The sequence below is a fragment of the Apus apus genome, chromosome 6 (assembly GCF_020740795.1).
Source record: "Apus apus isolate bApuApu2 chromosome 6, bApuApu2.pri.cur, whole genome shotgun sequence".
NCBI classification, from domain to species: domain Eukaryota; kingdom Metazoa; phylum Chordata; class Aves; order Apodiformes; family Apodidae; genus Apus; species Apus apus.
In genome coordinates, this window is record NC_067287.1 from 2,560,614 (window position 1) to 2,580,341 (window position 19,728).

The following is a 19,728-nucleotide window of genomic DNA, read 5'->3' on the forward strand; positions in this document are numbered from 1 at the left end:
TAATTGGTGATGGAAGTGATACGACCTGATGTTCCTTAAATGTTGGGAGACAACATGTTCCTGCTTTAACTACATATTCCATCACTTAGCTATAAACTTAGAACCAAAAGCTATACATTTTTATAATTACATTCTCTGTTTTCTTTTTGGAATGGAAAGCATTTAAGATATGTATCTGGTATCACATTAACTACAGTACTCTCAGTTCCAAAGAACCCCTAATTCAGCAGTCAAGCACAAACCACTGTCAGTTGTTCAGCTTATCAGCCTCGTGTGCTCCCCAGAGACCAGAGAGAAATCACCAGCAATGAACCAATAAATAAAACATCCATCTCAGCCCAGCAGAACCAGTTAAAAACCTGGACTCCTCTCATATACAATCCTCCCTCTGCACAGAATGTGCTCTTGTGTAGAACAGATTTACCTGCCAATCTGTAACATCACACTCCTCACTGGAGCAGCTGAGTCTACGGCCACCAGTGGCACGACACTGCTGCAGCATCAGCTTCTTTTTATACTGACAACAAAACACCTCTAATGTTGGCCCTGTTCTTAACAGTGTTTTTCAAACTCTTGCTTTAGCAGACTGTTTTAAGAACAAAAAACCAGATAGGACTAGAGAGGTCTCTGCATCTTCTGAAAAGTGACTCAGCCCAAAGTGACCCTGTCAAAATTTTGGGGGAAGGGCAAAGAGCCCAAAACATTTTCTAGGACAAGAGAAATCCTTAAAATTAGGCTTTTCTAAAAAAAAAAAACAAAACACAAAAAAACCAAAAAAACCCCACAACAAACCAAAACAAACAACAAACATAACTGAATTTCAGACCTGGCTCTTCTCCTTGCCCTTATCTCCTCCAGCTTCTACAGTTTACCATCACTGCTGTTTTAAAAATTACTCTGGGAAAACTGTTCTTACATGCTTAGCTGTTAACAGAAAGCAGCAGCAGTTTTCTAGTAAAAAACTGTCAACACAGCAGCACACAAATGAAGGACCAGCCCTTCAGCATTTACTCAGTGCTGGCACTTAGTCTGATCTTGTCCTGTATCATTCCCCCATTCACAGTTGTGGGAGATGCACTGCAGAGGAGCTAAAGCATTTTATTGCACATTTGGGAAACTACAAATTCAACAGAAAGCATTATTTATTTCATGAGTCCCCACTCCACCCTCCAAGCAAGTTTTGGAATTGTCCACTGGTTCTGCCTGAGAATATTTTCAGATGTGGAGTGCTAAATGTGTCTGGGAAATCTCATGTAATTAATTCAGTTTTTCCTCATACATTTTTGATAAAAAAATAACCTTTCTGCATTATTTTATTATTCTATTTTAGAAATCCTTCAACATTTAATAATATAAATTCCTATTTAAAAAGGTATGACAGTCAAAACACTAACCAGGCAAGATTCTGGTTAACTAGAAGATGGCAGCAAGTATGTTTACACCAACTGCATAAAAGTCTATCATGTTGAGAACAAAGTTTTACCTAATATTGCTGATGCCTACTAAGTCAGTAATTCCTCTGTGTACACAGAATGAGAGTGGTTTTGTGCATAAATCTTCTATCAAGAGTTCTATCAAGGCAAATATATGAGAATATTCATTTCAGTGGCAGGGTAGGGAGCCAACTCGACCTACCACATGTAGTTGGAAATCTTATTCTTCACGTAGAATCTTTACCCCAGTCTTTACAGTTCTCATTTGAATAGGAAATTATTGTCTCCTCAAAATAATATCCAAGGAAAATAGGGTAGAATGTTGAAAAGCAGCACCAGATTTTAAGGAACAATAGTTCCTTATAATCACACCACACTCCCCCAAACAAGAGTAAAGTCCCTTGGTACATTTACATAAACAACAAAAGCAAGAATCAATAGACCATTCCAATTGCCCTTACAATTAGGAGAGTTGCTGGTTGGCATCCTGTCTAGGGGTTATTTCAGCTTAATGAGAAACTTTTCTAAGATGTAACAAGCCCCATAAAGGATGCCAGCCAGCCACTCTTCTGAATGCAAAGTCAAAAAGTTCAACTGATTTTGTAACTCCATGACATGCAGAAGTAATTTTGCAGAGCAAATCCAGAGGCTAACAGACCAGAAAATGCCACTTTGTACTTGTTTCATGTGATATAAAATCCCCCATTGTCTTTGATGCACAGGAATGACCATTTTCAGAGAAGCAGGGGCCTGCACCATGTTGGTGACGACCACTACATCCAGTACTACAGGCAATCTTCTACTCATGTAACAACACTTCATGCTTTAGGTTCCTCATGTCATCAAAACACAGGTGCAACCACAGCACCATTCCTTTCCATCCAATTTAAATTCACAGCTCTCTGAGAAGAAAAGGGAGAATACCTGCTGCAAACCACCAAAAAACCCCCCCTTCATGTTCACAGAACTTAAAATCTGAAGTGATATTGCTCAAAGCTCATAGCACACATCAGTATTTCCCCCCTAGATTAAGGATTAATTTTTCTGTTAGACTAGAACAATTAATTCCTCAGGAGACACAGCTTTGGTGCTACAGGTAAAAAGCAACAGAAAACAGTACTTTACAAATTGTCAGAGGTGGGACACGTCCTGGAGATCATACCCCATGTTGCTGGAGAAGAAAAAAACAAAGACTTTTTTTCTGAGGTGTAAAAAAAATTCTCACCAAGCTGGTTTCTGATTCTGCCAAGGGAAGGCAATCCCTGGTCCCTCCTCTCTGACTAGCTCTAGCCAACCATCAGTCTGGCAGAAAACAAATCTTTCACAAATCCTTTTGGATTATGTTGGCATTAAATCCTGCTACTGAGGTGACATGATAATGGTTAACACAGATAGTAGAAGTATTCTGAGCAGTCAGCATGAGGGCAGCACAAGGGGAAGGGAGCTGAGCAGATGCTGAAGTCAGAACCTCTGTCCCTCAGAATGATCCTATCCACACATGGGTTGGGAAATATTTTTATGGCTCCTTCTGTTCTCATACATAACACACCCTCTGCTACAGTGCTTCAGTGATTAGCATTCTCCCAAAAAGGGAACCAGTCATTTCCTTGATGCTGAGTTGACCACCTTTCAGCCACTGGAAGCTGTCAGCACGTCTGCCAGCAAGGGAAAAATAATTCAGCTGCTGCCCCAGTATAAATACTTACAGAAAGTGATACTATTTCTTGACTGCTTTTTAAAAGAGCAGATTCCAGAGCATTCCCAGGTGCTGGAATACCTCTCATCCTGCTCGACTCCCCGGCATCAGGGACAAGCTCAGTCTGGCAGGTGAGCCCAACTTCAGGATCTGCTGCAGGACCAAGCACAGCACTGCCCCCAGGCCTCACAGCTCCAGGTCTGATTAGCAACCACCCACACCAGCTCTGGGGCCCTCCTTTGAAATCTCCAGTCTTTCTGTACCTTTCACCAGGAGTGAGCACTAGCCAGAACACCACATCCTCACTGGTTTTCTCAAGCACACAGAGTCAGGAGGATCTCAGGTCCTCTGCGTATTTCCATTTTCGTGTTTCCAAGGATCCACCCAGCTTCTTTTTTTCTAGCTTTTTTGGAGTTTTGTTTTGGTTTCTTTTCTCAACATCACTGATCTGACAGTTTGCATAATGTCTATTAAGTCAAAGCCTCCAAAACCCCTTCTTTGAGTCACTGTTTTCCAAAGCAATGTTCCATTCCCAATTATATTACACTGCACTTGGCTGTATTAAAATAAATTCTATTTGAGTGGGATAAAAGCTCCTCACTGCTTGGTATTGGTCCTCTCTGTTCCTCCCTATTTAATTATATTTAACTATTTTCTATTCTGTAAATGTCACGAGTGAAAATGACTGTTCTGAGTTTAAGGAAGGGACATAACTTCATTTGCTAAACCTGCCCTTTTTTTGTCACTACTGAACTTCCAGACCTAGAGTTTCTCGTATTTCAGATGTCCTGATATTTGAGACAACTTATCACTTTATTTCTAGTCACTATAGTTATTATATTAGTTGCTTTGATTTCCCTTATCAGCTGCATATAAGCTTATTCTCCCAAATATTTTTTCATTTGTTTTCATTTATCACATCATTTACAGACATTGCATCCTTAGCAGGATTTGCAAATTGAATGTTCAACACACACACAGATTTTTCTACACCATGAACTTCTGGACTAACGCACATACTAACAGCAAGAAAAACAATTAATGAACCAGATTCTACAATAGGATATTATCAGACAGTGATGCAGTCCATTTTACAAAAAACTAACAAACCCAGACAAATCCAAAGTGAGGCAGAGTGGCTTAATGAATAAATCTTAAAGATGCCAAACTGGCTTCTACCTTTAGATTGTATCAGAAGTCTGAGTGCTTGATTAATGAGGAATACGATGTCCAAAATTGACAGAAATATTAACACCATTCATTAGAAAAAATGAGTCTAGAACCCAGCCTTCTGGCAACAAACGGACTCTTTTCAAAGGAATAGACCTAAATCATCTATGCAGATCTGTTGCTGGCTCCTCCTGTAAGACAGCTCTTATTAAATAGCGTCTGCAACCCAAATACTACAGAACTGAGAGACTAATATTGTTAATAAAAATTGAGCATAACTGGTTTTCAAGGGCTCAAACTTGGAAAACTGCAAAAGCATAAACAGAAATGTTTATTTTTGAATTTGTTAACTTTTAATGCCATCACACTCATACTGAAAGTTACCTGGAAACCAAAGATATTATCTGCGGAAGAAGAAAACAAAAGCTAGAATACTACAACTTGGTCCATGTGGTTAAAATATAATTAAAAGCTTAGGCAATAACCAGCTATCTAATTGTGGTGATTCTCAGTATTTTTTCTCTCAGGAACTATTTTCTGATTCGTAGCTATTCTGAATGCTGGCACAGAAAGAGCAAACAGACTTAGCAATTAAAATACTTGAAGCAAAAAGAAACCAAACAAAAAAACCCCACAAACTCAACTATGAACACAAGAGTTTCCTGAAGACATCTCACTCAGCTAAACTGCTCTTGAACCCACAGTTCACACTGCTCCATCCTGCAAAACTATCTCTGTGCAGAATAATTCTCAGTGTATCTCTTATCAGCTTTGTCCACATAACCGGTAACTAACTTGTATTTATTATTAATGCAAACCACTCAACATTTCACACTTGTTTCACAGAAAGAACCCTTCCATTTCTCCTGCAAAGGCAACAAAATGCCCCTTTCTGGATTTTCCCAGCTCTGGATTAAATTTAGATCTTCCACCTGAGCCAGGAGCTGCTGGGATGACTCAGGGAGGCTGGAGGAAGGTTTCTGCAGTTTTAGGGCCTTTCTCCTGGGAATAACACAAAGATAACAGAATGTGACACCACTTTGTACAGAAGAAAACTACAGGTCTCCCGGCTTTGAGCCACCATGGCTGTTAACAAAACCATTAAATGCAGGTTGTGTGGATGATGCAAGCATCGAAAAGAAGAAACAAACCAATTTAGCAGCGAGGAAGAGAACATACTCAAATCTTTCTAGTCTTTGCATACACAGAACTACCATTTATCATTTAGATGAAAAACAAATGTCAGGTGAAGACCCTATAGTTATACTGCTAGAATTCTACCAGTTATCTCCAGGGTATCAGAAATACTGTTCTCTAGAAATGCCACAGCAGAACAGAGGTTCCCAGGTTGGGTTCTATACATATTTCCATTCCTATCTCGATGATAACTGAGTTGGCTGGTGCTCTTGAAACCTTTCTTCATGGGCCTTTTGACACATCCACACGTTTGTTTTGGTGCATTTTTCTTCTCAGGAAGGAGTTCAGCTTGCCTCCAGACAAGGACTGGGGTTAGAAGCTAAGGCTCTGAGGAGCTAACCCAGGAATGCTGACAAGCTGTGGTAGGTTCCCACCTACCACCACACCAAAGCAGGGCACAGCTGTAGGTCTGGCTGGGACAAAGTGATGGGGCAGGAACGAGAAGATCCCACATGGTGATGAACTTGGATTCTTGTTCTTAGAAGCCCACCTTAAACAGTCGTTCAGCAACATTTTATTGACAACTTTTCTATAATGCAAAGCTTCTGTTACTTGGTTCCAGTCTGAATTTCGTGCAGGAATCTTGACCCTTCTCAATCCTTACCCCACATGGGGCAGATTACTGTAGTTCAGCTTCTTGAGAGTGACCACTGGCACGCAGGCTCTTATCTCATGTAACCTTCAGACTTTTCTGCTCTCTGGAGGGCAGTTTACTTCAGTCCAATGCTGCAACAACGTCATGGCTTTCTACAGCCAGGTGGACAGCCACAATACAGAACCCATGCCCTGGTCCCCACTGAACACAACGGAGGTGGAAACCCGATGAGCTCCTGCTAAAGGGATTTTGCAGTATGCTTAGTGGGACTGGGGAGCAAGCTCCTAAGGCAAAACCAGACCTTTGCTCTGTTCAGAAGAGAGTACAAAGTCTCAGAAAAGGCAGACTCTATCAGGAAATACTCCTCTTTGTCAGCATGACAAGGCAAAAAAGCCAAGCAAGGATTAAGAGCTGCTTGCTTGCAACACAAACCACCATATAGCCAAGGAAAAAAACATGCCTTTTTCTTGTAGGAATGGAATCATAGAATCATAGGGGTTGGAAGGGACCTTGAAAGATCATCTAGTCCAACCCCCCTGCCAGAGCAAAGAAACCCTTAAACGTAACCAAAAGCTGTGACCAGCATAATATTTGAAAATTAATTTTTATATATTTTTCTGTATGATTCTGTTCAGTATTCAAAGAATAAACATCTCAAAGAATAAACAACTCAGAAATTCATATCAGGTTCTTTCTTGGGCTGATAAGCAAGACCAGCCACACACTCTCAGTCCCGTCTGTTTGAGCTGAGATGGTTCAGTTGTGACTCCATCAAACACACACTTTGGAAACTAACCAAGACTGAAATACCACACAGAAGGTTTTCTTTCTGCTTAAGAAATTAACATAGCACCATCTTACCAGAAGGCATACTCTGCTCAACCAGTAGCAGTTAAATGAAATACACTTTTTTGAGCCGTGTCCCTTTTATCGTGAGGCAGCACAGAGGCAGTACCAGCAGCCTACCTGCTTCCTCTCCAAGGTCTCACTGATGAATAAACCAGGGACTCTCACTACACTCTTCCAACTGAATATACAGTTTATTCAACCCTTTAATTACCACCTTAGTAGAATTAGCATGATAAAGGCAAACAAAGACTTGGCACTCCCCGGCACTGTCCCTGAAAAGGGTTGTTCTGTCAACTTTTGTACTCCTACTTATCTGCTCCAATCTCTGATAACAGCAACTCTTTAGTGCAAGCAGTAAAGGACACACAGGTAGAGCCTGGACATACACAGCCAGGTCAGCCACACCATTCTAGGGTTGAAGTAGCAGGACATGCTGCCAGAAAACCCCAATTTCTTTTAGGGCAAACTACAAAAGCTGAGGTTTGGGTCTGTACAAAAGTGCATGGATTTTATTTTTGCAGAGTGTGTGGAAGTTAACAGAAGCAAGAGTTGTCTCAGCAATGAGGCCAGGATGATTCTGTGCAGTAAGAGGGAGATATATTTTAGTTTACCACTGTTTTTTTTCTTACTTGTTTTATTTTTGAGCATCTGGGTATCAGCATGAAATAGGCACACTCTTCATATGGGTAAACTCAGATTTAAAATGCAGATATGCAGAAGGAACCCATTTAAAAACAGTCATCATATATTCCCAAGCAGTCAAACATAGGGGGATCCTTTTAGAAGGAAACGTACCTGCTTCAGGACTTGTTTGATTACAGCTGCTAACAATGCTGTTTGGTATCACTGGAGTGGAGGATGCCTGGATTCTCGACTGAGGTGGGTTCGGATGTAATGAATTTCCTAAAGCCATTCCTGACTGACTGAGCATCCCACAGTTCCCACTAGCCTGCATCTGATTTATTAAACCTGCAAGATGGTTGGTTGTGCCCGGGCTAGTGCCGTGGCCAAAATTAGTGTTTGTGTTCTGGCAGTGCACACCCTCCCCTCGCAGGGGTAAACTCTGTGCCAGCGAGTTCTGGAGACTGCCAGAGTTCATACTGGTATCTGCAAAATGCATCTGGTTACCAGAGCAAGGTAGAGCAGTATTTGAGCTCCCACAGCTGGTGGTACTATTGCTGCTCATGTGAGAGCTTTGACAACTCATGGACTGAAGTAGCTGGGACATAGAACTGATGGGAAAGGAGCTTTGACTTTGCTTTCTTATCAAATCCGATCCAGCTTTGGAAACTCCAGAACTGTCCAACTGAGACTGTCTCAGCAAACTCAACACCGTGGTGGTGGGCTGCTTTCTTTTTCTCAGAGGATCTTTTTGCTGAGACATTAATTTATCTCTCAGTGCTGCTCGGCCACTTTGCCCTTCAGTTGTTGGTAGGAGCACGTTGGCAGCAGGAGGGAACATGGTATTTAAAGTGCTATGTCCTTCGTTGTTGCCACTGCTGGCAACAGGTCCAGAATTGCTACTGCTGTTATTGTTGTTACCAGCAAGTTTATTTTGATTTGCTAGCTGTGCTTTGGCTGCTGCTGAGAGTAAACTGCTTGCTGGAAAAGAGGCAGCATTGTGCTGGTTCAAGATCTGATTTAAAGGCATTCCCAGCAAACCAGGCTGACTCTTCAAGGAACCAGTTCCAGCCGATGCAGTAGAAAAAACTGCATTGTTGGGAGGATTTAATACATTACTCATTCCAGCAATTAATGGGTTAGGGATGTCCTTGTATTGATTAAGTCCATCGTGCTTGGTGGAAGGGCTAGATGGCATAGATGGTCTCGGTGACCCTATTGTTGACCTTGGGGACCTGGGAGGAACTTTAATACCAGTACAGGATGACTGTGGTCCTACTGGAGGCAGCAGGAAATTTCCATGATCTGATGACGTGGAAGAAGAACGTGATCTTTGGGGAGAAGCCTCGATCCTTCCAATCCCGGATCCCATCATGTGAACTGGGGATGTCACTGGTGAAGGGGAGAGGGAAGTTGAAGCAGAATGCTGAACTCTTTGAACATGACTTCCATGGTTCATGTGACCAGGTTTTACAGTTGGCAAAGGGAGATTACTTGGCAAAGGGACGACAGCAGGAGGCATGCTTACATTCATCACGGGTACCTGAGAGTGGACATTTGAATGGAAAGTAGTTGGGTTAATGATAACAGGATTCTGATTCACTGGTTTGCTGGGAATAGGGTCAAGTATGCCAAGTGGATCCTTTTCTGATGTTAATGGCTTTTTCTGAAGAGCACAAGAAGGAGGTGGAGGGGGTGGGGGTGGGCCTTGGGGAGGTTTATGGTGAAACATTGCTCGTGGTATTTCCATACCAGCTGAAAAGTTACACATGGGTTTTTTCATTACTGGGCTTTTTGTGGTCAAGGTTGGGGAAAGAGGTATATTAGTCCTTCCAGCCATTGCACAGGATGACTGTATGGGAGAACCATGTAACATTACTGATGGTGGAGACAGAGGTGTCCTGGTCATGTGAATAGGACTAGAGTTGGGCGCTCCATGAAAATTGGGATTGTTCCTTGTGAAAACATCAGGGCTTCCAAGTGGGTCAGTCCTAGGAGAGATTGAGCCATCTCCGTATATTTGTGATCCTGATGAAGCTGGACTGGGCATCCCACCATGACTGCCACGATACGGAGACTTCTGTCCAAGTTCATTACTACCCAATCTCTGCCTAGGATAGACAGAATGAAGTTCTTGTTGCTGGCTTCCAGTCATTTCTTGCACATAAAGCCTACCCATGGCATTAGATGCCCCTATCATCAACTTGAAAGGAGTCTTACATTCTGGCATCACAGAATTTGTAATTCCTTCATGTGATTTATTCCTCAGTGATCGTGGAGTTGCTGCTCGAGTAGGAACTACTGGAGTTGCACCTGATATTAAAAACACAACAGTTACTATTTTGAAATCTGGTATCACACATTTCAGCACAGAACTACTGTGTGGCAAAATATTCACACAAGCTAGAAAACCTTTTGGCTAAACTTTTGCCTAAACAGAAATCATCTCTAAATCCCCAAGTAGCTGCTGGAATGGTGCATGCTCCCCTGCTACACAGTGCAGCTGTATGGACCTTAGCTCCATGTCCCATATGAAACCTGCACAAATATGGACAACTTTAAACCTTGTGTTTCTTAAGTTTCAAGCCCACTTGCTACCTACACACATTTATCTCAGCATGGTCTTTCTGAAACACCAATTCCTGAAAGGTGGTGTGTTTTTTTTCCCCTCCCCCATTTTTGTCCTTTGCCTCTAACCATCATCTCTGGTGTCCTACTCCTGAACCTCCAGCATCACCACTTTGGCTCCAGCCAGCAGAGCTGGCAGGAGGAGCAGGCGATCAGTGTCGCAGGGAAAAGGAGCCTCTGGCACCATCTATTGAGTACAGAAGGAACAAAGCCCAACAAGGGTTCAGACTTTATTTCTCCTTGCCCAACAGAGAAATGGTTCCTGCCCCAAATGCTGCCCCCGACGAGGACGAACGGGGGGACCTGTGCCCCCATTCAAGCTTTGGCTCAGATTTCTAATCAGCCAGCCACTTAATTGCAGGGACCTAAGAGCCCATGGCTGTGCAAGGCAGGAGGCAGCTTCTCCACATCTCTCACTGGCACCGCGGCCACCGAGTTCCAGTCCTCTGAGTTCATCTGTTCCCGGGAACTGCTTTGCTGAAAAGCTGAGGACAAACAACGTATCCTGCCCTGCATTACCTTCCTGAATTAAGACTTTTCCTGCAGCTTCTGCAACAAGATGCTAACTTGAAGAAGGGGCTCTACCTTATATGTTTGTTTTCAGGATAAAGGCCTTGGGGATATTTGCACATGCAGGGACGGGAACCCCTCTACAAAGGAAAATCTTCCTGTAAATTCCAGTTTTGAGACTAGACCATCCCTACAAGCACAAGATCACTTCTCCTTTTCTGTCCACTAATATACATTTTATTTTAAAATCTTTTTTTCCCCAGTGTTTTACTTGTAGAATGCCATGAGAAGCAGCTCCAAGTCTGGTGGACTTACTGCCAGTTTTGCTGCTCTGGGAATTTGCAATTCAGCTTGCAGTGCTAGCTCAGTAAAGGAAAATTAATGCATTCTTGGCATGCAGCCCCTGAATATGCAAACTTAAACTTGAGTAATGAGCTAAATATTTCATGTTCAAATGAATTCTGAGGTGCCTTTAAATTCCTCTGCTCACAAGAACCCAATTCCCTTCTTTCCTTCAGCCATAGGAGACAGATGGCACTGAGAATCCTGCCTTCATCCTATTTGCTCAACCAGCTACATCATGAGAGAATTAAACATATTATCTCTCCCAAAATACAACCAAAGTCTCATTTAGGGGACAATTCTCAAGACTGAACTGCAAGACAAAATATGTGGGAGAACCCTCACCTTGAATGCTGGACCTAAGCAAACAGTCAAATATTAGTGTGCATAAATGGAAAGACATTTCATTTAGAAGGGAATTTGCTGGGAAATTTTCTTTGCTTAGTGCACAAAATTCTGATTAACAGAGAAGGTAAGATGGAATAAATAAATTGGATTGGTGACTTTAACATTTAGGTGGTTTTCCCTCAGTTGTCTTAATTTTTGAAAACAGAAATGCAATTTAAGTACTATTAATAAGGAAACTTAATTTGGAAAAGTCCACTGTTCATTAAAAAAATTACATAGCAAAACCCACTTTTAAACAAAGATTTAAAATCATGAATAGGAATTTGAAAAGGCAAGAGCACATCAGCACTATGAACCGCACTGGTATCTTAGCTTTGTCTATACAGCTGACATTTAGTATTTATTTTTATATCCTTAACATTTTCTACTTTGAAGTCAAGCTACAGAGGGGTTAGCAGCTGGCCAGCTATTATTACAGCAACATAAGGGTGCAAAAGATCTCTCAGATTACCAAGGGCCATTTCCCAGAAGTTGTATGCAGCTCAGTATAGAACCACAAACTTACTCATCTCTGTCTTTAAAGTAATTTTGCTCCTTTGCCCTCAGTATTTGGATTTGCAAGACTACTTCAGAACCTCTTCTTGTAATCCTTAGGAAGTACCTAATTTTCAGTTGAAGCTTCCATGCAACTCAGGTTTTGTAGCTGTTTCTTTCAGTGCTAACCTGGTTCTTCTGCAGCTTAAGGAGCTTTATTTGCTGGTGCTGATTCTCCTGATGTCTTTACTGAGAGCAACTGTACTTCCTTTCAGCCACCATTTTGCTGGGCTGAACAAGCTAAACACTTTCAGATGACTTTCATAAAAGAGGTTTTGCAGCTCACTAGGAGAAGAGCCCCTGCTCTGCTTCAGCTGGGTGCTGTGAGGGAGCACTGGGGCACAGGAAGGCAGTGAGTACATGGGCACTGGTGCTTCTCTCTCACATTTGTACTTCTCCCTCTTAGAGTCCCATTGATCTGCACCATCCTGCCATCTGGTACTGCTCACAGGCACCTTTGATCAGCTGCTATATCTAGGTATTCTTTCAATAATTTACAGCTAATAGCTTTTTTCACTAGTCCCCAGGTGAATAACCTTACAATTAACAGGATTTGTTGCTATACCTCTTTTTGTACTCCAGGTCTCAAGAATCTCCCAGTTTTTCAACATGTTTTGATCTCCTCTTGTTTTGATAATACCTGTTAACTACATCCCTCAACAAATTACCTTTTTTTTTGTTGAGATGGATGATTAAAATGCTAATCCAGGTTGGTCTCCAAAAATAATCCTTGAGAAATTACAGTGTAGATCTTCTCTAGCTGTATATTCTGCCTTGCAATACCATTTCCCATTTAGCCAAGTCCTTGCCCACATTCTAATCCCTTTATAATCACTTTATTCTGCCTTTCTAATTTCCCATGTGACAGAATATCAGACATATTACTACTGCTCCAAAAGATGAGAGCTAATGTATTTTCTTTGTCTAGAACAATCTGATACCTTTTCCAAGAAAATCATGCTCTTAGACTGGGACGACCTGCTTTTTAGGCTCATTTTCTATCTACCTACATCTCTCTAATTACTACCTCAATTTTTCCCTTGATCTGTTTACTATTGCACTCATAGATACATTAGAGTCCTGGGGGTGTTTCTGCACAGTAACTGTATCTATTTAAAATTAGGTAATTAAATGATTCTGCATGGTTTTACTCACTTGTTCCACCACCAGGACTAGTGAGAACCAGCGAAGGATGTGGTGCTTCCATGCTTTTATGAAGTGTAGCCACAGCAATAATTTTCCTTTTATGTATGCATAGTTTGGTGACATCTTCGTCCGCTTTGACATCTTCAGCTGTTCTCTGCTTCACAGCAGCTCCAGGATCAAAATTAAAGACCTGAGAGTAAAAATTCCAATGTTTAAAATAACGATTATAGGCAGCAAACTCACCAAATAAATAGACCTAAACTGGAAATTTTAGATAGAATTGATTTTGCCTCTGTTTCTTGGTGCTGTTCCTACATCACCCAAGAGATAACTCTAGAGTGCATTTCAAAATTATAAACAAAAAGTGAATATAATAAGTAAACAGTCATGGGAGCTGTCACGTGGCAAGAGAACTTTAATACTCCTCAGTGTAGGGGCCTTTGGAGAAAAAAAGGAAAAAGAACCAGGTGTGTTTGAGATTACCCTGCCACTAAGAAGGAAAGTTTGCAATTTGTGTAGGGATGACATAAAATTGTGAAGCTGTTAATGAAGTTACCAGGTAAGTCAGTATCTCATTCTGATTCTCACATGTTAACATGATGCTCTTGATGGCAGGTGCAGCAGGACACTCCATGTCTCAATATGCCTGCCTCAGTTTCCCTCTGGGATTCAATTGCTTTTTGTCTCTCAACTTTACAGGCCCAGGCCTGGAGTGGAAAGATTCCCATGGGACAGGAAAGGGCCAAGCAAGCTCTGAGCTGGTAACAACCTTGACAGTACAAACAGAGGGTCAAGTTAATGCTCATAACACCAGCTGGACCCCTGCCTGGTCACAACTAGGCCCGAAATGGAGACAAAATAAGGACAAACAGATGAAAGTAAGAGTTTGCTTGGTGAGAAAAGGGCCTTCGTGGGCTTTTTCCACTGTTTTCCTTTTGTTCTCCAGTGAGAGATGTTGGAGGGACAGCTAAATAGCTAAATGACAGCAGTCAATCCACTTTATTCTATAAAAGCCTGGTCCCATCTTTGATCAGGGAGACTCCCATACATTTTTTCAGGAGGTTGCTGGACCTTCTCCTCTCCAGGGGGGATGCCTGCCAGGGAGATTAATTCTCAGGAATTAAGGAAGGAACAAAGGGACACGAGCTGGGGGTGGGCAAGGGTGAAAGATTTAACTCCCTTATTGTCTTTACTAGTTAAATTGACATTAAGCAACTTTTCATTGCTAAGTTTTACATTTTAAGAATTTAGGATCTTTTTTAAAGTTGGTAATTAATGTTCTAGATCTAGTATAAGACTTGGTAATAAGTAAGCTATTAGTGTTTAAGTGGTTAACCTTTGTTGATTGATTTGACTCCTAGTAGTACACTTTATTGTTAAGATACCTTTTGCATTGTAACTTCAACATTCTGTTCCCATCTCCCCACTTCCCCACAATTTGACTGTGCTTGTGCCTTTATCTTTAAAACAGTTAAGACTCTGATGCTGTTGGCAATAAACCTTGTTCTGTGCAGACACCCCTTGTCTGCTCTCTCACCCCCTTTGGGACAGTAGGTTTCTAACTTCATAGAAAAACATTCAAACACCATAAAAACTGAGTCAGATCTTTTCTACGAGGGGAGAAGGCAGAAGGGAGATTAATTTTGTATTTTATGGTAAATGATTGGGTGTATACCACTTATCTGTTTTTATATATATGATCTGGACAGAGATGAAGTCATAGCATAGGCCATCAGCTGACATAACTGATCAGGATCATAGCACAAAAATCCTAAATGATGTTTTTCTTTACCTTGGGAAGAACAAGAGGACATTCTAGGCCACACTTGCATGTTCCATCAGTCAGCAAGTAAGTCTTCACCTGCTCCAAGCAGGATAATAAAGACCCACTGGGACTGTAAAGGAACAGAAATGATGAATACAAGCTATTTGATAGGTTATGACTTGATCTGCCATTCTATCAGCTCACATAAAGAGTGTTTAAAATAACAGAAATTTCATATTTTGCTTCATAGTACTTCTTGCTTTAGTCAAGTACTGAGATGATACTTCTAAAAAACAGCCCTAAAACCAAACAAAAAACATTTTAAAGGACCTAGCAAGTGCAGAGAAAAGAAAGTAATTGAGATTATTGATATTTACTATTCCCATTACAAGTCCTGCTTGAAACCCTTAACAAGTCTAAGGTTATTTTTCTCCCTCCTATAAAGTGTAACACAGGCAGAGGGCAGTCCCCAGGGACCTCTTCCCCCTCCATCACATCACTGAAGCTCCATGCAGGCAAGAAGGTCATCTGTACTTTTGAAGACTGGAGCCTAATTAAAAAAACAAACACAAAAGTGTGTTTGAAGTAGTATGAGAAAACCCACACAGACCAGGGAACACAGTAACACGACTGTTGTGCCTGGGTCTCCCAGTTGAATAAACAGCTTGGCTTCGTTCAGCTGACATTTCAACCTTCTCCCTGAAAATGAGAAATATTACACCAAGATGCCAGTCCAGTGAGTTTCTGATAAACTGCACTCGGATTTCTGTAACTCCCACCAGAAAATCATTATCTCCATATCCAAAAATAGGTCATTGGAAATTCTGTTATGGCAAAATCACTAATTCATAAGATGAAAAAAGTTCTCACGTCACAAGCCTCTCCCTTCTAGATTGCTCTTCATTACTTTGCCATCCAAACTGTTTATCAGGGAAAGAAAACACTGGTTCTTAACAGCAGCTGTAAATAGCCCTTATTTTAACAAAAACAATTTAAGTGGCATAGTTTGAAAGTGGCATCATGAAAACAGCCAAGAGTCAAAATTCCAAAACATGATGAACTTTCGTAGTTAAAACCCAGCGTTATAAACAACTAATTCTGCACAAGAACTAAATTACATATAAAGCAACATCTGCAAGTGACATTTAAAGTTATGCTGACAGCTTCTGTAAATAATTCATTTGTCAGACTTGCCCTGAACTAGTTGTTTTAGAGAAAACTGCCCAGGTTGGGTATGTGTAAAAGTGGCAGTTCTGAGGGCATGCAGGATAAAGAGTAACCTAAAAATAATGGTGCAGGCATGAAGTAATAGATAGGTCAGGAAGTCAAACCTTCCCTGTGTTAAAATTGAAAAAACTGGGGAGCAGGGAGAAATGTCTCTTTGTTTCTATTTGTTTATACTGGATACTGGAGCCTGCAAACAACAGACCTGTAAGGCACATACAGACTGCACTGGGGACCAGGGGGTGTAAAGGAGGGTCTGGACACTCACATGTAGCAGCAGTGCACGCAACAGGCATGTGGGACTCACCATCCCTACAGCACACATCATAGAACAGTTTGGGTTGGAAGGGACCCCCTCCCACGGGCAGGGACACCTCCCACTAGACCAGGTTGCTCAAATAGATGTATGGTCCACAAGAAACAACATCATCTTAAAAAAGGCCCAATTCTTCTATTTTTGACTTCTTCCTGGGCAGACCTATGTAATTGCAAAGTCTCTTTTGTGTGCTTCTACATTGCAAAGATAATCCACACTGTCCTTTGTAAGAAACTAGCAGGTTTTTTTCAGCTCTGAGGTTATCCAGAAGTTTAAAACCTCCCAAAGAAACATGAAAAAGTGTATTATAAAATATATTAGGATCCGATACTGATGCTTGTGAAATCTGTTCCTTTTCTTAATGAGCTTTTCTTAGGTTATTCCACTGATGACTACCCATGAACACTAAGCTGAAGAAGAGGTTCAGATCCTACTTTAAGGCCAATACTGTTTTACTAATAAAAGCACTGACTTAACTCAGTGCTTTTACCAGGTAATAAAAGCTAGTTAATTACTGGATTTAATCCAAAGCAAGTGTTGACAGTTGACAGCAAAGTGTGCATGCTTTATAAGGAAGCACAAATCGAATGAGTCCTTACTCAGCTGGGACCATCTATTCTAGTTAAATCATGTCAGATCTTAATATATACACTAATTTTCCCCTGGATAGCTTTTGAGTCAATATTGTTTGACCTTTCCTTCTCTCAGTAAATGCTGTACATATTTTCAGGGTGGTTGTTCCTTCAGAAGGGCAGTGCAGCACTAGAACAGGTTACCCTGAGAGGTAGTGGAAACTCAGTCCTTGAAGGTGCAGCTGGTGAAACCCAGGGCTGACATGGCCAAGTGCTACAGATGCTCCATGTGAAGCAGAAGGTTGGACTATTGGAATTCCAAGCTTTCCAACCAACATGACCTACTCTGTGCCTTTCACCAAATGCAGGATCTGTGGACCACACCAAGCATCTTTCCTTAATCAGAAATGCTTCCAGAAGGCAACCAGAAATCAGGTAAATAAAAACACCAAAGCATTATGTGTCCTGATACCTGGATATAGAGATGATAGGAAAAAACACCCAAACCACAATGTTTTCTTTCTCATTGATTTTTAACTAAGGCAGAGGCCCAGTAAATTACAGCTGTAATGAGAAATACAAGGGGAAGGCAATATATCTTTGACATGCATATCACTGACATGGATTTTGTTTGATTCTGCTAATTGAAAATATAAACAAGAAATCCTGGAATGCATCAGATCTTTTATGGTAGTTTAGTGTAAAATTGGAGTATGCTTTGACTCATTAAGGACTTTTGCACTGGTAATACATAAAATATTGTGAATAAGTGGTTATTTTAATCATAGAACAGTGGAATAAGATTAAGCAAATACCAGACTGATAATCATTTACACTTCTGTGATGTAAACCTGATGTGCCCATATTTTGTTAAAGCTAACTTTGATCTTTTTTTCCAATAACATTTAATTTATAGTCTGTTTGTCTGAACACATTCATTTAATAGTCATTTCAATGCATTTCTTTGTGACTGTTCCAGGGTGAAGCTAAAAAAAAAGTATCTAATAAGCTAACAAAATAAATAAATAAATAAAATACCTACAACTTTGGATTTAGGCCTGTGTTCCTGTTTTTACAGGAGAAATATGGGGAACCCACAGAAGTAAATCTTGCTGGAGAACATCAGTGATACCAAGCACAGAACCTTCACAGGGCATTTAAAATATGTTTTCTGCAGCTACTAAGTAGTTGCAGCACTTCTATTTCCTTTTGAAAGAGAGTAAGTAAACCATAAAAATACAGAGATCTGACACATAAACCCAGCACACATTCAGGAAAGCAGAGCTACAGGGTGTCAGGATAAAGCTGCAGGACATGGGAAGAAGTGAGCTGAAGGCTTGTTGCTGACAGCAGGAGAAAGTCCCACCCTACCTCACCTGCCATGAATGTTTGCACACCTGAGCACTGCTTTGAGTTCACCCAACAAAGGCTCTTAGAAACAGCCCGTGGTGGTGCAAGGAAAATGTACCTGGGAGTAGGCAAAAACCAGCAGAGATTCCTCATTATCTCAGACAGGGCATGTAACTAAACCTCTGGTTATCTTCATTGTAAAAAGTTTGAATAATAAACATATTCACTCTTCTTTAAAACCCGTATGACAATAATAAGCAACAAGGAACTATTCATGCCTACAGCAAAACGTAGAGTAAGGACTATCAAATTTTCAAGACCAAGCAAAATTAGATCTGAGAGTAGGTTAAGAGCATGCAAAGTGGACTCCACTAATATCAGAAAAAAATGTTCTCGATCTTCCAAAAGAAGAAGCCCTTGAAGTCTTTGAGTGCAAAAAAATGAGCCGAGTCACTAATTTACCACATGTTCTGGCAAAACTGCAACGAAAACAAAACCAGTAACCACCTCAGACAACCTTACCTGATATAGAGCACTCCACTTTGGTCCACCCGTCGCTGCCAACCAACGGGAACTTGCACTGCTGGTGGCCCTCCATCCGTGTCCCCTCCGTCACACTCCTTTCCACCATTCATTTTTCTGTTTCTGTTTATGAGTCTTCAAAGATATCAACAGTAAGATGATATCCTTTTACTACATGTCATCATGGCCTCCCAAAGCAGGCCATTCAGTACACCTTTCCCCAAATTGTACAAAGTGCATTGGGAGGCTCCAGCTCAGTTTGAAACCAAGTCCTTAAAAGTGGCCATTTTTGTTAATGAGTCAGTTTCCCATTATAATCCACATTAAATATGCAATGTTTAACTCCTTATATATTCATAAGGATGAACTATATAGATAAAAATTAGTGCTTCCAACTTGGGAAAATCATAATTCACCAATCCTTTGTTACCTGTCAGAAAGGAGAATGGGGAAAAGGAGAATTTCTAGTTCAACAGCATGGCTCCAAGCTTGATGACTGTCTAAGGTAACTTGTATTTTGTGAAAGCTCGTCTCATTTTTTATAAATATGAGCCAGATCTAATACCTCCAGGTATTATACCCTTTATATGCCACATTCTTTTTGTTTTCTTTTTATCTTCCGTTCATTATCCAAGTTGTCTTCTTGAGTTTCTTTCATGACTCCTTGGCTCCAAGAAAACAGCCTGAAAAACACAGATGCAGGAAACACATGAGCCATTTTCTGAAGTCTTTCAGCCCAGTTCAGTAACTCATGAAGATGTAATGCAGCTGCATCCATTTAAACAGCTTAGAATCAAACTTTTAAATGTCAATGGAACCACCAAAATAAGGCTCAGGGTAAATACAATTC

At 40.9% G+C, this 19,728-nt stretch overlaps 1 protein-coding gene across 6 annotated transcripts in view; it reads right to left on the reverse strand.

The window, feature by feature from the left end:
• The window catches only part of MBD5 (methyl-CpG binding domain protein 5), a 143,695-nt gene that overhangs the window by 25,307 nt on the left and 98,660 nt on the right, over positions 1-19,728 (reverse strand). For 4 of the 6 annotated variants that reach the window (XM_051623503.1, XM_051623502.1, XM_051623501.1 and 1 more), the window contains exons 6-9: positions 18,879-19,561; positions 14,922-15,024; positions 13,139-13,319; positions 7,736-9,874 (exon numbers count right to left, since the gene is read on the reverse strand). In XM_051623503.1, coding sequence (XP_051479463.1) covers positions 7,736-9,874; positions 13,139-13,319; positions 14,922-15,024; positions 18,879-18,991 — 2,536 coding nt within the window. In that variant the 5' untranslated portion in view covers positions 18,992-19,561. The remainder of the gene's footprint in view (positions 1-7,735; positions 9,875-13,138; positions 13,320-14,921; positions 15,025-18,878; positions 19,562-19,728) is intronic. The other 2 variants (XM_051623500.1, XM_051623504.1) reach the window with 2 other exon arrangements.